At 54.5% G+C, this 19,672-nt stretch overlaps 1 protein-coding gene across 4 annotated transcripts in view; it reads left to right on the forward strand.

Moving 5' to 3' along the window:
- The window catches only part of Actn1 (actinin alpha 1), a 94,146-nt gene that overhangs the window by 68,451 nt on the left and 6,023 nt on the right, over positions 1-19,672 (forward strand). For all 4 annotated transcript variants that reach the window (XM_004624762.2, XM_004624763.3, XM_012517039.2 and 1 more), the window contains exons 7-17: positions 238-319; positions 2,587-2,672; positions 9,897-9,989; positions 11,080-11,310; positions 13,500-13,647; positions 15,356-15,506; positions 15,994-16,102; positions 16,614-16,754; positions 17,771-17,953; positions 18,237-18,371; positions 19,330-19,509. In XM_004624762.2, coding sequence (XP_004624819.1) covers positions 238-319; positions 2,587-2,672; positions 9,897-9,989; positions 11,080-11,310; positions 13,500-13,647; positions 15,356-15,506; positions 15,994-16,102; positions 16,614-16,754; positions 17,771-17,953; positions 18,237-18,371; positions 19,330-19,509 — 1,539 coding nt within the window. The remainder of the gene's footprint in view (positions 1-237; positions 320-2,586; positions 2,673-9,896; positions 9,990-11,079; positions 11,311-13,499; positions 13,648-15,355; positions 15,507-15,993; positions 16,103-16,613; positions 16,755-17,770; positions 17,954-18,236; positions 18,372-19,329; positions 19,510-19,672) is intronic.

The following is a 19,672-nucleotide window of genomic DNA, read 5'->3' on the forward strand; positions in this document are numbered from 1 at the left end:
ATTGACTTGAGCCTTTTACAGCTCATCATATTAATATGGCTTTACTTTATATACCTTGTTTTTATACTTTTCTGCTGGATGGTTAAGACCAAGATATAGCAAGACCTATATACCAAGAAATGTAACTTTTGTATCTGATAAGATCAGCCTCTGTCCCTTGCTCTTAACGATCATCCAGATTGGGGCGCCAGTGACTGTTCCTGGCTCTTTCACCACTTCCTGTTCATCTCCCTCCAGGATGATCCACTCACAAACCTGAACACAGCCTTCGATGTGGCAGAGAAGTACCTGGATATCCCCAAGATGCTGGATGCAGAAGGTAAAGAAAGGCATCGTACTTTTGGAGTTCCCAGCTCTGTCCCCTTGCCCCTGCCCCCAGCAACCATGAAGGGAAAGAGCCGCTTTTCTGGGTCTCATCTGCAGAGCCTGGGGGGTCACCTGCCAGTCAGGGATTCTGGGGCTCCCCATGGTTCGGAAGGAGAGAGGTGCTGCTAATGGATATCACACCTTTCTTTGGGCTGTTTTGGCATGGATAGCTTGCAGATGGCTGCCGCCTTTGTCTTGGGTTTAGGGTAGTGAGAGTGGAGATAGGGTAGAGTGTTGCCTTTCGTCTAACTCCTGCCTCCAGTTTGGGGTGAGAGGTCCTCTGGCTGGGAGGGTGGGCTGTGGGCTGTGGGCTGTGGGCTGGGTGTGGTGTTTACTCTGGGTGCCTTCTGAGTGTGACACTGGGTTTGCATCCTTTTTCTCCAGGCACCAGAGAACTGGCTTGGCCTTTGTTAGCAGTTCCCAGCTTGGACCCTCCTGCTCAGCAGATGCCAGCCAGGGGGGCGGCTCCCATGTGGAGAGCCTTTGCATGCTGGTCCCTGCTGGCCGGGCAGTCTGGGTGGGGATAAGTTCAGGGGTTGATACAAGAATTTCCTTGCCAGCCAGGCATGGTGGCACATGCCTGTAATCCCAACCCTGGGAGGCTAAGGCAGGAGGATCGTTGCAAGTGAAGACCAGCCTGGGCTGCAAAGTGAGCTCAAGGCAAGCCTGGACTGCATAGCCAGACCCTGACTTAAAAAGAATATCCTTGCCAAAAGTGTGGTCCTGGGCCAGAAACTCAGCTCTTTTTTTATTTTATTTTATTTATTTATTTGTGGGGGGGGGGCAGCTCAGCCCACCAGGGGGTGGGGCTGGCTGGCATGTGGTGCTGGGAGATTGAACTGCAGTCCTTGTGCTTTGCTAAACTTGTTCTAAGTAGGTGCTTTAGACCACTGAGCCATCTCACCAGCCCAGAAATTCAGCTCTTTCTGATGAAACCCAGCCTTATACCTGTCACCATGTGCAGCAGGTCCATTGAAGTCGACAGAGGTTCTCGGGGAAGGGAGTGTAGGAGCCCAAGGGCATCAAGGCTGGGCTCAGTCTAGGTCTTCCATCCTCACTTCTGCCCTGGCACCACAGCTGCCTGCCCACGAGCCCCTTAGGGCTTGCTGCTCAGGCACCATTTGCAATGTGCATGCTTTGTTAAGGCCCTGGGCTGGCTCCCTGCCCACAGCCATGCGCTCCTCCCCAGCAGTGGCATCTTAAATTTGAAAATGTCACCAGGAAGATTTTTAAACATGCACAAAAAGCAAAAAGAACTGAGAATGAACTTCATACACCCATTCTTTAGATGTAACCGTTATTGAGATTTTGTCGCTTCTTTTTGATTTGTTGAAATATATTAAACTGAGGGGCTGGGGAGATGGCTCAGTAGAATAAGCGCTTGCCTGGCAAGCTCAAGGGCCTGAGTTCAATCCCCGGTTACGCAAAAAAAAAAGAAAGAAATATATTAAACTGAATCTCAGCTGTTCCATGTCAACACTACCTACTTCAGGATACACACCTTCAAGTGACAGGTCTTTTTTAGACAATCACAAAAGAGCTTTCACACCTGGCACGTGGATATTAATTCCTTGAAGCATCTGTTGCCTGGTTCATAATCAGATTTTCCCAGCTATCTAAAAAATGTCTCTGAGAGGTGGTTTGTTAGAATCAGAGGCAGAAAGTCTAGCCCGGGCTGTGTGGTATTAAGAGCTTGTAGTTCTCTGATCTGCAGCCCTCCACTCCCCCACCTTCTGTGGTCCTGGGGGTTGAAGCCAGGATCTTCATGCTGAGCTACATCGCTGTCTTCTAAGTTTGAGACAAGGTCTCCCTGTGTCACTGTGTTGACCTGAGCTTGTAATCCTGGCTTCTGTTGAGCACATGGCAGAACCAGGCCTGCTGTCCTGTGGCCGATTCCTTACTCTCGGCTCATCCTGTCGCCCCTGCAGGGAGCCTTTCATTCTTCCTCCCATGTTCTTTTTTCTGCCTTTTTGAGACAGGATCTCACCATGTAGTTCAGGCTGGCCCGAAACTTCCTTTGTAGCGAAAGCTGGCCTGAAACTCGGAGCAGTCCCCTGCCTCAGCCAGTGCTGGGGTTACAGGCCTGCACCACCACACCAGACCCACATTCTTGCTGGCTGGCGCTGTCTCTGGCGTCTGTAGGGTGCTGAGTCTTTTCAAGTGGCATTGGGAGGTGTGCCCGTGCCCCCTGCTGGCTCTAACACTGTATTCTTCTGACAGACATCGTTGGAACTGCTCGGCCAGATGAGAAAGCCATCATGACTTACGTGTCCAGCTTCTATCACGCCTTCTCTGGAGCCCAGAAGGTACCTGGGGGCCCCTGCGCCCCCCATGTCCAGCACACCTTGTGCTGGACCCCACACTGTGCCTCCTGCCCCTGTGCCCACCCGCCTCTGCCTGGTAGTGGGCATCTAGTTGGCCCAGTCTCGTGGGTAGAGTTAGCCCTGGTTCTGGAGTGGTGTGTTGTTCTTGCTTGGCTCTTGCCCTACCCCATACCTCGTCTCTCTCTGTCCCTGTCTCTGTTTCTGTCTCTGTCTGTCTCTCTCTTTCCTTCTGCTTCTGTTACTGAGAACACTGTGCAAGAGCTCCCTCCCCCAGCACTGCCTCTTGGCAGAGGCAGGAAGAGCTGTGGGTGAGAACAGCCGTGTGGTCCTCACTCAGGGACAGCTGCAGCCCCTACAGGTCACCTCTCCCTTGACAGCAGCAGGAGGCTTTCCTGGAGGAGGCACTTCCGAGCAGCATCGCCTGTCTCCGTGGCCCCATCCTTTGCACAGGTGTCATAAATCCCGCCCTTTCTCCCCACTCAGGGAGCAGCTGATTTAAGTGTGTCCCTGGAGGCTGCTGTGCTCCATACAGGCATAACCCTTGGGGTGGGGAGAGAGGAGCAAGGTGGCCTGAGCACCTTTAGGTGTGCTGATCAAGGTTTGCAGAGACTGGCGTTCAGACGGGTGGGTTCTGCACCACACAAGCCCCATTCACTCCCAGACATGGGAGCTCGGAGCGTTTCTTGCACAAGCATAGCTTGGGGAGGAGAGACCCTACCGGAGACCCCATAGGCAGGACCCCAGTACGTGCAGGGTGGCCCTGACCACAGCCCTGACCCATGGGCCTGTCTCGTGCTCTGCATGGTGCTGAGTGATGTGTCTTGAAGCGCGTGGGGGGCACCTTGCCCCAGCCTCCCGCCTGTCTCCGTCTCTCCCTGTTGCCTCCTCTGCTGCCTGTGTCACACTCTCGCTGCCCACCACGGCCGTGCAGGTTTGCTCTGTGCTGCGCTGCTACTTGCTCCTCTCAACCTCTTCTCCTTCTCTGTGCAGATGTGTAGGCACGCTAAGGCCGGATGGGACGGCCATGTGACCTAGTTTCAATTCCCTGCCACGCCTAAGGTGAGCTTTCCCTCCACCTCGCCCACTCTCCCTGCCGCCTCCGTCCTCCAGGGGCGCCCCATAGCCGGCCTGGGATGAGAGGAGGGGTCGAGGCCCTGCCTTGCGAGGGACAGGACGCTCTCTGAGCCCTGGCCAGGACACTTGAAGATGCCAGAGAACGTGGCCTCTGAGCCACAGCGCACCAGGCAGAATAGGCTCCAGGGATAAGAAGGAAGCGGCAGCCACTACCTCTTACCCCAAACCAGCACCACATACCTGTGTCCTACACACCACAGGTCTTGGCTGTGCCTTCTGGTGACCCCCTCCAGCAGCCAGGACCCCTCACTGTTTCCCTACTTCCTGCATGGGTAAGGCCATCTCCCCAAGTTCAGCCAGCAGCCAGGCCACAAGTATTCCTGCCTTGTCCCTTGTGGCCAGGCCTGCCGTGGGTAGCTATGCAGGTTGAATGTGTAAGAATGCCATGCATGTGTCGAGGATGGTGGAGACAGAATATGTATTACTAAAACCATACTGGAGGGGGCCAGGAAGATGGCTCAGTAGAGTAAGTGCTTCCCTGGCAAGTGCAAGGGCCTGAGTTCAATCCCTGGTTCCACCAATAAATGAATAATAAATAAATAAATAAATAAATAAATAAAATAAAATTATACTGGAGCCAGCAGGATAAATATCTCCTAACCAGATCAGCGTGACATTTCTGTTTTGCCTTGGGGAAGAGGCACCTTTAGAAAAAGCTGCAGAGCCACACCAGATGGGCCAGCAGCGGCCCTGCTCCTTGCTTGGGTGGGGACCCAGGACCCTCTCATCACTAGGGCAGAGCGGTCCCTCCCAGAGGCTCCTTCCCAGACGTCCCAGTTCCAGGAGCCCCTTCCAGCCCTAGGGTTGCTGTTTACAGCCCCCCCCCCCCCACTGGCCTCTGCTGCTCCCTCCTTCACTTTCCCCGACTCATCCCCCTCCAGGCTGTGAGTGGTGGCTCTCCCTGTCCCTGTCCTGGTTGGGTCCCAGCCCGATGACCATGCATCCCGCGTCCCTGGCAGCCTTGGCCCTGCTGTGGCCTTTCCCCACTCCGCCTTGCCTGCCCTTTCTTTCCCTCTTCCTTCCCTTCTCCATCAGGGCTCCATCCTGGGCTTCATGCCTCTTGGCGCTGGCCTTGCCCGTCTTGAAGCATCTCTATTTCCTGGCTGGTGATGGTGCTCAGAAGTGTGTGCTGGGTGCGTGTGGCATGTGCGTGGCACGTGTGGGTGGCAGCCTGCCCTCCCGCCTCCTCCGTGCCCTCTGCCCTCTTCCCTTTCACTCATTGCTGTTGCAACCATTTCACGCTTCTTCTGTCCACGTCTGAGGATGAGGTTGCTGTCTGGGGAGCTGGGGGGTCCCCTTGAATCCTGGGCGCCTCCACACACTGCTGAGGCATAGACTTGGAGTTCAGCAGGCAGGGGGAGGGGAGAAAGAGGAGGAGGGAGGGGTCCTCATGCCTTGAGTGCCCTGCCTGGCATGATGGGGAATCTGCCAGAGCCCATGCCCAGAGTCCTCCCTCCCTTCCACCATCTTTCCTTGGTTAAACCATGAGTGGTGGACTTAGGGGAAGGCTGGCATCCAAATGCTGTGCGGGTTTGTCGATTGGCTTTCCTTGCTGCATGAGAGCCCATTTCTAGGTGACAGGTTGGTTTGGATTATGAATCTACCTGCTGTCATCTGTCTCCTCTTCTCTGGGGATTTAGAGTGGGTGGAGAGTGTTGGGCTTTGAAAGTTCACGGTCTGCTGGGAAGTGTGTCTGGGGAGCACCCTCAAAGGCCCAAACCTGAGCGCATTGTGCAGTGCTGGCTGCGTTAGAGTAGATGGTGCTGTACTCGTCCTTTGCCAGCCCATCAGCCACTGGACCCAGGGCTGTGACCCTTCTAAGGAGAAGAACCCTGTTCCTGCCCTCAGAATCCATGGTCTCTCTGGGAAAGCCCAAGAAACAACAGGCAGCAAGTCCAGGCAGTGGCTGTTCTGCCTATGTCTGAGTGTGGACCAGGTGTGGCTACAGGGCCCTGAGGACTTTCCTTGAGCAGCACCACTTGAACTTGGGTGTCAGAGTGCAGTAGGGTCCCCTGGAAGGCTCAGCATGGCCTGAAGGGTAACCACACTGTACAGAAGCTTTGAGCTGGGAGGGATCAGAGCCCGAGAAGGACTGGTTAGCACTGCCTGGGCTGCTGCAGAAACCAAGGTGCAGTCAGAGAGAGGGACAGTATCACCCTGCCCAGCCTCCTGGGCCGGGTCCCATGGACCCGGGGCCTTGTCAGCAGGAACACCCAGCTTGGTGCAAGCTTGGAGCCTGGGGAGAGACTGACAGCAGCTGTGGGAAGAAGGAAATGGGCACTTCTGGCTAGGTTGGGAAATTGTTGACGGAAAATGTCACTGATGAGAGCCTCATGGCGTGCATGTGAATCTGGGGGTTGCAGTTTGTCCCTTGGCCATGTTTGGGTGCTTGGTGTCACCATAATTGATGAGGGTTCTTTGCTGTATCAGCTAATTTGGAGCTAATTACGAAGGTAGCAGCAAGGTACTCCAGGGATGAGTGTATAACTTTGAAAAATGACATTTTCATGGTTTGATAGAAACCAAACATACATAATTATGATGTGTCATGATACCAATGAACATAGGTCACACAGAAAAGTTGAGATACAAAGGGTTGGGTGGTGTACACAGCCAGCCAGCACCTCTCCAGCTTTCTACAGACTCTTCCCTTGACTTATGGCTGTGCTTAGATCCTGTTACCCATGTGTTCCACCTCCCTCAGGAGGGGCTGGACAGCCTGGCTCCTGTACGGGTCCAGAGTGACCCTTCTGCCCTCGCAAGAATAAACCCTTGTGGGGCTCATCCTGGTTTCCTCTAAGTCCCTTCCATTCCTGCCTTTCTTTCTGGTACGTCTTTCCTGCCCTGAATTGAGTCTCCCACCTGAGCCAAAACAAATAGTGAGACCTTGTCCCAGGTAAATAAGAGAGACAGAGAGACAGAGAGAGACAGAGAGAGAGAGAGAGAGAGAGAGAAGAGGGCCAGTGAGATAGCTTAGCGGTCCAAAGCGCCTACTTAGGCAAGTGTGTAGGGACAGCAGTTCATCCCCTGGGATGGGTTAGCTCTCATGTTCTGGACGTACCGGTCTTAAGTGCCCCACAGTGCAAGGGGTGTTTTGTAGCCTTGTGGATCAAAAGAAAACTGCCCCCAGCATCTTACTTTTGGCACTCCACAGGTTCTTCCTGAGCCAACCTCGTCTTATTTTTGGGCTGAGCTTGCTGGTGACTGAGCCCCTTTCACGAGGGACCACCAGAGAGCAAGCTTTACCCAGCTCCCCACAGCCCCTTTGGGTCCACAGTCTGCCAATGCATAGGACGAGGGTGGCCACCAGCAGGAGGGGGGAGGGAGAGAAGGAGGGGCTAAAGACTGACTCTGCCTGATTTTTTTGCTCTAAAAACAAAACCTGGATCCTGGAAAACTTCCAAGAAGTGGTTGCAGACAGACAAACCCTTTATAAAGGAAACGTCTAGGGCTGGGGAGATGGCTCAGTGGAATAAGCGCTTCCCTGGCAAGCTCAAGGGCCTGAGTTCAATCCCCAGTTACACACACACACACACACACAAAAAAAACCCAACAACAGTAATAATAAATAAGTAGTATAGTTCTTGGGTAAGAAAACGTCTGTTCTATGTGCCACCTTATTCCCAGAGGCAGCTGTGCGGCTTACACTGGCCGCTTCTCGGGGAGGCCCTCCTTACCTGAGGCTTCCCAGGAGGGCAGACTGTGACACGGGCTAAAGTAAAAGGGTGTGTTGTGGTGAAAAGCTCCCAGGAGGCCCATGCTAGAATCCCCCTTCCACCTGAGTTCAATCCCCGGTTACGCAAAAAAAAAAGGAGCCCCATGACCACGGCAGCTCTAGGCTCCAGGGCAGGTGAGGCTCCTGAGGCCCGCAGGACTCCACACTTCGGCAAACGTGGCTGCACCCAGCCACTGATCAGGTGAACTGAAGTTCACATTCAGTCTGGGGCCCCTGTGCCCAGGGTCTCAGGCTGTGTCCAGGACAGCTTAGTGAAGGTGGGCTTTGGCCATCAGAGCTTATGGTGGCGGCGGCAGCAGCTGCCTCCCTGCCGTGAGTGCTATCCAGGTTCTGCTCTGCTTTTGGCCCTTTTGGTGGCCACCCCACCTTCTCACGTGTCTGCTGGAGGAGAACACAGAGGCTGCCCCTGGTCCCCTGCGCTTGCCGTCATTGGAAGTGGCCCTGGGCATTTGAGTTCTGGAAACTTTGCTGTCCCAGCCAGCTTCATGGAGACACCAGCTTGATTCCCATAACCCTGCAGTCTTTCTGCGTCCCATCTGTAAACAGACTCCTTCCTTCTTCAGAGCCTTTAGGGGTTCTCCATGGAACTCAAGAGTTCTCAGGAGAGATGACAGTCACCCAGAAGGTGTGTATGAGGTGGCTCAGGGCCTCTCCAGGATAGTTGAGTTGGGGGAGAGCAGGGCTGGTGTGGCATGTGGTGCAGGGGATCGAACTTCGGTCCCTGCGCGCTTGCCTAAGCAGGCTAAGCTTTACACTGCTAAGCTATCTCACTGGCGCTTGTGCTCGCTCTCTCTCTCTCTCTCTCTCTCTCTCTCTCTCTCTCTCTCTCTCTTTCATATATCTGTTTCTATCTCTATCTCTATCTGGGACAGGGTCTCACTATGCAGTTCAGGCTGGCCCTCAGCTCACTTTATAGTCCAGGATGGTCTTGATCTCAACGATCCTCCTGCCTCAGCTTCCTGAGTGCTCAGTTTACAAGTAAGTGTGTGCCAGCACACCCAGCAGCTCATTTTCTTAGAACTTTCCCCTGTTCCCACTTTCTCCTCATGGGGTCCCTGCCTGCTCTGGCACTGTGTCCTTAAGGTTAGTCTCCTGACTTTGCACTCAGGATTTTTGGGGGGATCTCATTCTGCCTGCTTCATGCCTCAGCACAGCTCCCCCAAGGCACGTGACCTGGTGGTGGGGGCCCCCTATGTGGGGGCTTCCTCCCCGGGCTCCTGGCTTTGAATTCTCACGTTGCTCACATCCTACTTGGAAACTTCTTCATGGAAAAACATTAGCATCACCTTAGCTGTTCCTTCCAGTTCTGAGCCATGTTTCTTGGAAAGTTTTTCCTTACTCTAGTCTCAGGGGTCTTGCTGAAGTTGAAAGGCATTTTGTCTTGCCCATTAGCCAGAAGTGGGGGTCCCGTCTCTCCTCCCCCCACACCAGGCACCCTTCATCATTGCAGGTCCCCCTTTCCTAGGGCCCTGCAGGACATATCTGTCTTTTTTGCTGGCAGGACTGGAATATGTACAGGGCCACAGCTGGACTTCAGGGTCACCTACAAGAATAGATTGAGGAACGCGGAGTCCTGATGGCTGCAGAGCACAGGGTTCCCTGGGGGCTCCCGGGCCTTTGTGTCTGATCACCTTTTGTCCCCTCTTTTTCCTCCCAAGTCTGAGGCCTGTCTCCATTCTCTGTTTGCCCAGCACTTGGTGCAGGCTGAAGTCTTCGCTTTTCCCAGTGGTGCCTGGGCCAGCTTTCTGGGCATCTGGCCCCTACCGAGTTGGTCCTTAAGGCTATCCCTTTGTGTACTGGAGGGTTTCTCTGAAGAATTGTGGCTCAAGAGCCTTGGGAAATTCTGCAGAGATCCTAAGAGCCCCCACTACGTGGGGGCTTCCTCCCCGGGCTCCTGGCTTTGAATTCTCACGTTGCCAAGATCCTGGCAAATCCAGCCTGAGGTCCTGAGCTTTAAGATCCTGCTGCTTCCACTTCAGGGTCCTGATGGATTTCAGGTCAGGCCACCTGTGTCTTTTTGCTCTCTCCCAAAACTGAACCCTTCATTTCAGCAGCTGCTGGATTAACTTCTTCCCAGCATGCATGCCAGGCCTGAAGCTCAGGCCCTTCTCTGGGGACCTGGGACAGTCATGAAGGCCTCTCTCCACACAGTGGCTTCATCTGGCCTATGAGACCTGGCCATGGGCTGGCAAAGAGGATGGTGGAAAACATAAGAGGAAGGTGGTTGCGAAGCTTCAGCAATTGCTGCAGGGTGGGAGGGGCTTCGTCAGCACACGTGCGCCCTGGTGTCCATGGATTGGGCTGGCTGGTTGTGACTCTCTGTGTCTCATTGCCAGGCAGAGACAGCAGCAAATCGCATCTGCAAGGTGTTGGCCGTGAACCAGGAGAATGAGCAGCTCATGGAAGACTACGAGAAGCTGGCCAGCGATGTGGGTACCCCGGTTCTCCTGACCTGATCCCTGCAAGGCCCTGCATACTGCCCTGAGAGAAAAGGGGCCCCCATAATTTGTACTGCAGATCATCCCGGGGCGAGGTGTAGTCTGTGAGCCCCGTAAGGTTACCCTCAGGCAGTTAGCCTAGCTCTGGCCCTCTTGGAAAGTAGGGAGGTGGGTCAGAGGCTGCTCTCTGAGCTAAGGGAAGCCTCGGACATCCCTTCAGTCTGAGCACTTGGCTTTTTCATTTACCACGCGAGTGTTGAGCTGTGGAGGTCTTCCCAGCCTGGTGTGCTGCTGCTTCCACTTTGCTAAGTAGAACAGCTGGCATTTGGAGGGTCTGACCGGGAGCCATGGGTGCTGGTTCAGGTGAGCTGAGCACAGGTCCACTAGGGACAGGCTAGCATGGGCCTGATCTTGGCTGCAGTTGGGCTGAGGTTCTGCTTGCTTTTCTTTAAAAAAATTCATCCCTAAGCTGCTTGCCCAGGCCTCTTGGCAGATCTGTGCTCAGCATAGTGAAGCCAGTGCCTGGGCTTCTGTCCTTTCGAGCTGGGTCACTGTGGCACATCCTGGGAGCTGGCAGAGCCCTGTTGGCTGCATCCCTGGCACGGGGGTGGTGACTGGACTGAAGCCCCATGGCTGCCGCTTCCACTCCTCCACCCGCACCTCAGCTCATGGAGGACGGCCCAGGCTGTGCCTGCCCCTGCTCCCTCCCCAGAAGCCAGCTGCTTCTCTTTGGGGTCAGAGTCTCATATTCTAATATTGTAGAAGACCCAGGGCAAGGACCCTGAGGAGCAGCTGTTAAACTCTGCTGTGGCATAGATGAGGAAACCAAGGCTCACGCCATTCAGGACCTTGGTCCAGAGCCCAGACCTGTTGCCTGTTGGTTGCTTTCCTGACCAGGTGGGAGAGTGACACCCCTAGTATCAGGCTGTGTGAGGCCTGTGGCTCTCCAGGAAGCACCCTAGTGTGGTACAGGGGAGACCTGTGCCCCCACCCCTGGAGCATCAAGGAGGGAGGGAACCCAGCCCTCCCTTCCATCCCGCGCAGCATGCTCACCCTGCTGCCTCTGGCCTTCCCACTCCAGCTGTTGGAGTGGATCCGACGCACCATCCCGTGGCTGGAGAACCGGGCACCCGAGAACACCATGCATGCCATGCAGCAGAAGCTGGAGGACTTCCGAGATTACAGGCGCCTGCACAAGCCGCCCAAGGTGCAAGAGAAGTGCCAGCTGGAGATCAACTTCAACACACTGCAGACCAAGCTGCGACTCAGCAACCGGCCCGCCTTCATGCCCTCTGAGGGCAGGATGGTCTCGGTGAGCACCGGGGAGCCCCAGGGAGGGAGCCCCAGCCAGGCCTGGGTTGCGGCGGGGTGTCTTTCTGTCTGCGTGCACGGCCCCAGAAGTCATTGCTCCTTTCAGATTAGTGCTCAGGCTCTCGCCCAGACGCAGTGGGGCACCCCCTTTCTCCCCTGGCTGTTGTGGGTCAGTCCTGTCTTAGGCTCCTGAGTATCTACCCTGGACTTCCCCTGCACACAGAGAAGCAAGTTTCAAAGTTGGTTTTTATTTATTTATTTATTTAGTGTGTGTGTGTGTGTGTGTGTGTGTGTGTGTGGCCAGCTCAGCCCACCAGGGGGCAGGCTGGCTGGCATGTGGTGCTGGGGGATTGAACTGCAGTCCCTATGCTTTGCTAAGCTTGTTCTAAGTAGGTGCTTTAGACCTCTGAGCCATCTCACCAGCCCCTCAAAGTTGGTTTTTACTTTTGTGGACTCCTAAGTACTTTTTAAAAAGCATAGGTACCTTTATTACCTTAAATGATAGTTGTTTTTTTTTGGTAGGGTAGTTCAGAGTTACAGATAAATACAATACAGAAAATAGGATTTATTTGTAATTGTACTATTCAGGGGCCGGCAAATTGCTCAGCAGACTAAAGCACCTGCTTAAGCAAGCAGAAGGACTATGGTTCAATCCCCTTCGCCACATGCTGCGCCAGCCCCGCCCCCACAGCAGACTGAGCTGGCCTGAGTACGGGAGTTAACATGCCTGTTAATCCCAGCACTGGGGAGGCTGAAAGCAGGATCACTCTGAGTCTGAGCTGCGAGTCTAAGCTGCATAGTGAAACTCTGCAACAACCAAATACATTATATTATGTTACATAAATAAATGAATAAATACTATAATTATACTACTCAGTGTCAGTGTCTTAGGAAAAAACTTAAAAAGATACTTTTGTCTTTATCTGTTGGGGCATCTTAAGCATGTTTTATGTAATAAGCTACTTTAAAAAAATCAAAACAACAAATGGCCAGCCAGATAGCTTAGTGGACTAAAGCACCTGCTTAGGCATGTAATCCTATAATCACAGCACTTGGGAGGCTGAAAACAGGAGGTTCACTATGAGTCACATCTGTGTAGTGAGACCCTGTACTAAATACATTAAGCAAACAAACATGTCACCCATTGTGACCTGCTTTTTATATTATTCATCCCCTTTACCCTGTCCTCAGGATTTAAGGAAAATGTAAAAGGCCAGAGAAACATGGCAGGAAACGTAATTGCTGCACTGTGGCAAAACCCTTTGCCCTGGGGCTGGAGAGATGGCTCAGTGGTCTAAAGCACCTACTTAGAACAAGCTTCGCAAAGCATCAGGGACCGCGGTTCAATCCCCCAGCACCACATGCCAGCCAGTCGCGCCCCCTGGTGGGCTGAGCTGGCCACACACACACACCACACTCTCTCTCTCTCTCTCTCTCTCTCTCTCTCTCTCTCATAAATAAAATAAAATAAAATAAAATAAAACCCTTTGCCCTGTGAAATGAAGCCTAATGGGAATAGTCAGGCATCTCTGTCAGTACTGGAAGGGGACAGGCAGCTGGAGACCGTAGTAGGAAGAGGCAGGATTAGGGACTCCTGAGGGGAGAGAGGGCCTCCCGTGGGGGCACGGACTTGGGGAGCTGCAGTCCTTTCAGGTTCCAAGCCGGTGGCTTTCAGGTGGCTAGAGAGTCCCCTGGGGAAATTGGAAAAGCTTCTACTTAGAGAGTGGCTATGGCCTTGGATATGGGGAGGGAGGATGGTGAGCAGGCCCGTTTGGCTGGATTGTGCTCACTGGGTAGCTTTGAGCCAGTGTCTAGGGGTGGTCCTGTCTGAAGCCCTGTGGCTTTGCGCTGGCCCTGTCCTCTCCTGCTCTTCCCAGAGGCCTGACGGTGTGGGGGGCATCACACCAGCTTCATTCCTGCTTGCACAGTCATGGCTGCTGTGGTTGTATGAATGGCCTCCAGGCCTCTGTGGTTGATGAGAGGAAGCCTGGGCAGGCAGAGAGGTCTTGGGCTGCTGCCCCAGGACTCCGTGATGCCTCCTACCCGGTAGTACATGTGGACCCAGACCCCATTTCCCGCCAGGAGCCCGGGGATATGCCAGTAGTGCTGTGTGGGGTTCCAGGGGCTGCAGGACCTGGGCCCAAGCCAGGCCCCTTCTAACCTTGCACTTTCCATCCCTCCTCCTTCCAGGACATCAACAACGCCTGGGGCTGCCTGGAGCAGGCAGAGAAGGGCTACGAGGAGTGGCTGCTGAATGAGATCCGGAGGCTGGAGCGGCTGGACCACCTGGCGGAGAAGTTCCGGCAGAAGGCCTCCATCCACGAGGCCTGGACGGATGGTGAGGCCAGCTCCACCCCCAGGGGCCCATGGGCTGTTACCATTGAAAGCACTCAAAGCTTCACCATCCCTGGTGTGGACCAAGGGTCACCTGTCTCTCTGTCACGCACACCCCCTCACCAGCCTCCAGGAAGGACCTGAGGGACACCGACTGCTGACACAACCCCTGGAAGCAGTTGCTGGCTGGCTCCACACCCGGTGATTTAATAAACACACTCTAACCTAAGTGTTGCACTTTTTGAGGCTAAGGAATGAACCCTAAGGTTGGAGCAGTACTGTGCCTGGGGACATCGGCAGTGAGACAGTGCCATTGTGCCAACCAGGGGCCTTAGTGTCCCACAGCAGGGTGGGAGTGATGCCATGGGGGGTGCCATCGGCAGAATGGCCCTCGCCATGGTGGCCTCTGTATTTGTGCATCTACCCAACGTGGATCGAACAGTAAAAGCAGTAAGGGGTTAGCTCTGTACTGAGCATGTAAAGGTTATTTTCCTCTCACCGTACTGCAGAATGGCTGTTGACACACCATTGCGTTTATGTTGTGTTAGGTGGCACAAGCAATCTAGGGATGGTGTAAAAGTATCCAGGAGGTTGTGCCTGGGTCCCATGCAAGTGCAGTGCTGTTTTATATGAAGGATATCAGCACCCGTAAATTTAGGTACCTCAGGGGTGCAGGAGCTAGTGTTATTAAATTGGGCTTTGATAAGTTGCTTGATCTGATCTTGAACTCCTGGGCTTGTGGGATCCTGTCACCTTAGCCTCCAGGGTAGCTGGGACTGCAGCTGGGTTGTCCCTGCCGTGGCTGACCTCTAGAGCTAATCCACAGGAGGAAGAACACAACATCGGGAGTAAATAAGTAGGTTTAGGCCTCATTTTTCCCCTTACACTTGTTACTTTAGTGTTCTTTACATTGTTATTTTCTTAAAGAAAAGAGACTAGAGGGAAAGAAATGCCCTACTGGGGGGGTCCTCATCTCGCACACACCCCACTCCCACTCCACAGGTCAGCCTTTACTGAGGCATCCTGACAGTGCACTGGCGAGTGCACAAGGCTGGCCCAGCCCCTGCCCTGTGGGTCCCCCCTCCCCCCCAACGGGCTGGCAGCGGGTCTCCCAGGACCTATGTGTGGGGGTCATTTTGCTGCTCTCTTCCTGTGGAGACAAATCCGAGTAGTAGTTCTGGCTCAGCTGCACTGAGAGGGCAGTGCCCCCAGTGGTCAGAGGAAGCACTGGCCACCGGTGGGTTTAGGGCTTAGCGCTCTGCTGTGCTGACTGCGCTGAAAGTGGTTAGGAGGGTACAGGGCTGTCAGTGACAGTGACAGTCACTGCAGAAACTGAAGGTGGGGGCCTCTGAGCTGCCTGCTTTGCCTTTCTCCTGGTTGTACGAGGCAGAGATGGCTGTGCTGTATCTCTCACTTTTTCAAGTGTTTGACTCTGTAGCCCTCGCTTTCCTGCACAGCCTGCCTAGGTGGCCACTGTTAGGTGTCCCAGGGGTGCTACTGAGTGCAGAGACTTGTTTCCCAGCTGCTCCCCATGGTGGGACATTCTGCCTGCCCAGCTGCTTTCTCACCCTGGATTGCTGTGCGGAGGCTGCCTCCAGGTGAAGAACCCCCAACTCAGACTCTTGGGGCTTGGAGAGTTGGGTGGCTGGAGCTGAGGGTGCAACTCATCTCCCTGACTCCTGCTCAGCTGTGAGCCCTCTGTCTGAACGCAGGCAAAGAGGCCATGCTGCGGCAGAAGGACTATGAGACGGCCACCCTGTCGGAGATCAAGGCCCTGCTCAAGAAGCACGAAGCCTTCGAGAGTGACCTGGCTGCCCACCAGGACCGCGTGGAGCAGATTGCGGCCATTGCACAGGAGCTCAAGTAGGCCCACCTCTTGGCAGCCTGCCCTTGGGTGTCCTGTGCAGGGCTGGGACTGGGCTTTGGCAGCTTTGGTGGGGTTGGGGTGGCCACAGGAAGCAGGGACAGCATAAGATGGTGGCAGGTAGGGAGTTGATCCAGAGGGCATGAGCTGCCTGTTCCTCCTGGTGGGGACAGAGCCAGGCATTTCATGTTAGGGGGCTTCAGCCATCACCTGTGACTACTGTAGGGCCAGAGGAAGACCAGGCCTTGGTTCTGGGCCCTGGGCTTTCTCCTTGTGTCACTTGGCCCCAGGGTCAAGGCTGGTATCAGCCCTGTCTTTGCTGAGGTCCACTGGGGAGGAGGACTGGCCTTCGTTGGTCTCCTGAAAGCCGAGGGATCACAGTAGCGAGAGAGCCAGTAGGGCTGCTCTAGACGGGGCTGCTCAAGGGAAACAGAGCGCAGGCCCCACACAGCCAGCGTCACCTGGCGTCCTCTTTTGCCTCCACAGTGAGCTGGACTACTACGACTCACCCAGTGTCAATGCCCGTTGCCAAAAGATCTGTGACCAGTGGGACAATCTGGGGGCCCTAACTCAGAAGCGGAGGGAAGCTCTAGAGGTGAGGGCCCCAGTGGATGGGCAAAGGCAGCAGCTCTGTATGGCCCTTCCTGCTTCATGGTTCTCTTTGCTTTGAGACTCCGTGGAGCCAGGTGTAGTGGCGCAGGTCTGCAAGACCGGGGCTGTAGGGCAGTGTGGAGGGCCCGGTTCCATCCTCAGTAGTGAGAGTAAAAAATACTAAGTCCGTGGGTTCCCTGAACCGTTTTTGGCATGGCAGACTGACTTTGGCAAGGAGTCACTTGCCTCTGGAGATGCCTACCCCTCCTCACCCTCCTAGTTTAGGGCGTTTAACACCCCTCGTTGGTTGTGTGACAGCTTTTATTATTCAGCAAACCATTCTGTGGGGGCCAGGTCAGGTGCCTCAGTGAGGACCAGAGTCCCTGGGGCGGGATATCCTCCCTGGTGCAGTTCAGCGCTGCTAGACCGGGCTCACCGTGTGGGTCTTGATGGGGTGCAGTGCTCTGGAGGGCATAGCACTGAACCCCCCACCTGAGCCTGTTTGGCACTGCCAGCGGACAGAGAAGCTGCTGGAGACCATTGACCAGCTATACCTGGAGTACGCCAAGCGGGCTGCGCCCTTCAACAACTGGATGGAGGGGGCCATGGAGGACCTGCAGGACACCTTCATCGTGCACACCATTGAGGAGATCCAGGTGTGCTTTGCCCTTCCCTGAGCTGCTCGTTTGCCAAGGCATGCCTCCCTAAGGCACATCTCCCAAGGTCATCGCCCCCTAAGGCACACCTCCCCAAGGCACCATCTCCCTTGGGGCAGATGGAGGGAAGCACATCCCAAAAGGTCCATAGATTTGAGAAATTGACATTTTATTTATGCACATAGTACAACATCCAAAGAATAAAAGGGGGGCCAGGGAGATAGCTCAGTAGAATAAGCACTTGCCTGGCAAGTGCAAGGGCTTGAGTTCAATCCCTGGTTCTGCAAAAAAAAAAAAAACCCAAAAAATAAAAGTGGTATAGGAATAAGATTATTCTACCTCTGCACCCTCCATCTCTGCATACACAGGCAAATATATTTATTTACATCCTTTTCTGTGTGCTTTTTTTTGGGGGGGGGGGAACCAGGGATAGAACTCAGATCCTTGCGTTTGCCAGTCAAGCGCTTATCCTACTGAGCCATCTCCCTGGCCCTCTCTGTGTGCCTTTTTAAAAGATACACAAGTAGCTTTTATTCTATACTATGCTTTTCTTCTGTCACTTTGACTTTTAACATAATACTTACCTTGAAGCACGTATCGGTTAACATCTTCCTGGGGCTGGGGAAGATAGCTCAGTAGAATAAGTGCTTTCTGGCAAGCACAAGGGCCTGAGTTCAATCCCCAGTTCCGCCCCCCCCCCCCAAAAAAAAAATCTACCTTGACCTGTATGTAACTACAGGATATTAAATTCCAAATACCCTGGTCACCTTTGGGGCAGGTCACCCAGGGAGGAGGTCTGGGGATCTGACAATGAGATGCTGAACGATGGTTGCTGGGGCCTCACCTCTCCCAAGGAGGCAGCCAGTGGTTTGGGGGCTCTGGCCTCACCTTCCTGGCTATTGCCCATGAGGCCTGATTAGGTGGCTGCAGGCCTTCCAGCCCGTCCCTCCCACCGCTCACTGTGTCCAAGAGGAACGCTGTGTCAATTCTGATTCTTCAACCTCCTGTCCACCCAGGGCTTGACCACGGCCCACGAGCAGTTCAAGGCCACCCTTCCCGATGCGGACAAGGAGCGCCTGGCCATCTTGGGCATACACAATGAGGTGTCCAAGATTGTCCAGACCTACCACGTCAACATGGCAGGAACCAACCCCTACACAACCATTACGCCTCAGGAGATCAATGGCAAATGGGACCACGTGAGTAGGAGGACTTGGCCTGAGGGCGCCGCCTGAGCCTTGGCACATTTCTTGAGGTTTCCCAAGGGCGGAGGTCTTTGTCTTCTCATCGATTTCATTTGTTTTTGCCTCATAGTAAACACTCTGTGGTTGTCTAGGCAGGGAGTGAATTTCTGGAACAGGTTGACATCTTCATTCCTGATCTGTTCTCATAGGCTTTGTCTTCCCTAGGCCTCCTCATCTGGATTATGGGTGGGGCATGTTGCCAGCCCATCCCCAGAGCCTGTGCTTGTTCCCACCCCAGGTGCGGCAGCTGGTGCCACGGAGGGACCAGGCTCTGACGGAGGAGCATGCCCGCCAGCAGCACAACGAGAGGCTACGCAAGCAGTTCGCGACCCAGGCCAACGTCATTGGGCCCTGGATCCAGACCAAGATGGAGGTGAGTTCTGTGGTGGGAAGCAGACTGGGGTCTTCCCACCCCCATCCCTGCCAACCAGCTTGCTGGTAACCTGGGCAGAACCCAGGGAGAACTAAGGTCTGAACTCACAGTTGTTGGGGGTGTGGAGCCGGTGGGGGAAGGTGGATGACTGGATCCCAGTGTCTAATTTGGGAAGCAAGATTGACACAAGGACCTGCTAAGTATGTGACAGTCCCCCAGGAAACAGCACCTGAATACCCCTGCCAGCTTTATCCCCTTCCCGGAGCTTGGTCAGGCGTACCTAATGCTCTCTGCTGAGTGGTGTGGATGAGACTGGGGGAAAAAAGCCAATCGGGGAGGGTCACAGCTTGTTGCAGGAGAGAGTGGACGAATTCATGCGCCTGGTGTGTGCACCCCACCTCTTCCCGGGCATGCTGTGCTTAGTAAATGCTCAGGAAGTGCGGGTGGCACTGGACTGAGAGATGGAAAGTGTTTTCACAAACAAGGTCTGCTTGTGTGGGTGGGTGGCAGGCAGAAGTCTTTGGGCATCAGGTCTGGCCCCTGGGAAGGGTGCAGGAGGCCACAGCAGGCACAAGGGCAGGACCAAGAATGTGTTGGCTGAGGAGGTAGCCAGGTGTGCTGAGTCAGTGGGGTCCTAGCTCAGTGGACCCAAGGAGGTCCCTAAGATGGGTAGTGACCAGGAACAAGGGCTAGGAAGAGCAAAGGAGGGGACGTCAGGTGTGCAGTTGACCTTGAATGCCCTTTCTGAGGCTGACAGGTACTTGAGATGGGAGTGGTTTTGTCCTACAGTATGGAGCACACACTCTGCATGCCAAGGAGCCCCCAGTCCAGATGTGTTGGGGCAGGGCTAGGAATTTACAATCATCCAGGGCCCTAACTAATGACCTTGGTGGCCAGGTCCCACCCTGTGGGTGCAGAGCAGGGTGATCTGACCAAGCACTTCCTTCTGCATGAGCAGGAGATCGGGAGGATCTCCATCGAGATGCACGGGACCCTGGAGGACCAGCTGTCGCACCTGCGGCAGTATGAGAAGAGCATTGTGAACTACAAGCCAAAGATCGACCAGCTGGAGGGTGACCACCAGCTTATCCAGGAGGCGCTCATCTTTGACAACAAACACACCAACTACACCATGGAGGTCGGTGGGCCCAGCAGAGCCTGTGTCTTCTCCTATCTTTTGCCTGGCTGGGCTGGGCTGGGCTGGCCTGGGAGTGGGGTGGGGGGGTTGTCCATCTTCCAGGGAGTCTGGTTATAGTAGAAAGGTAAATACTCACTTGACCCCCATGAAGCTGAGGTTTTGA

The sequence above is a fragment of the Octodon degus genome, unplaced genomic scaffold (assembly GCF_000260255.1).
Source record: "Octodon degus isolate 3935 unplaced genomic scaffold, OctDeg1.0 scaffold00007, whole genome shotgun sequence".
NCBI lineage: Eukaryota > Metazoa > Chordata > Mammalia > Rodentia > Octodontidae > Octodon > Octodon degus.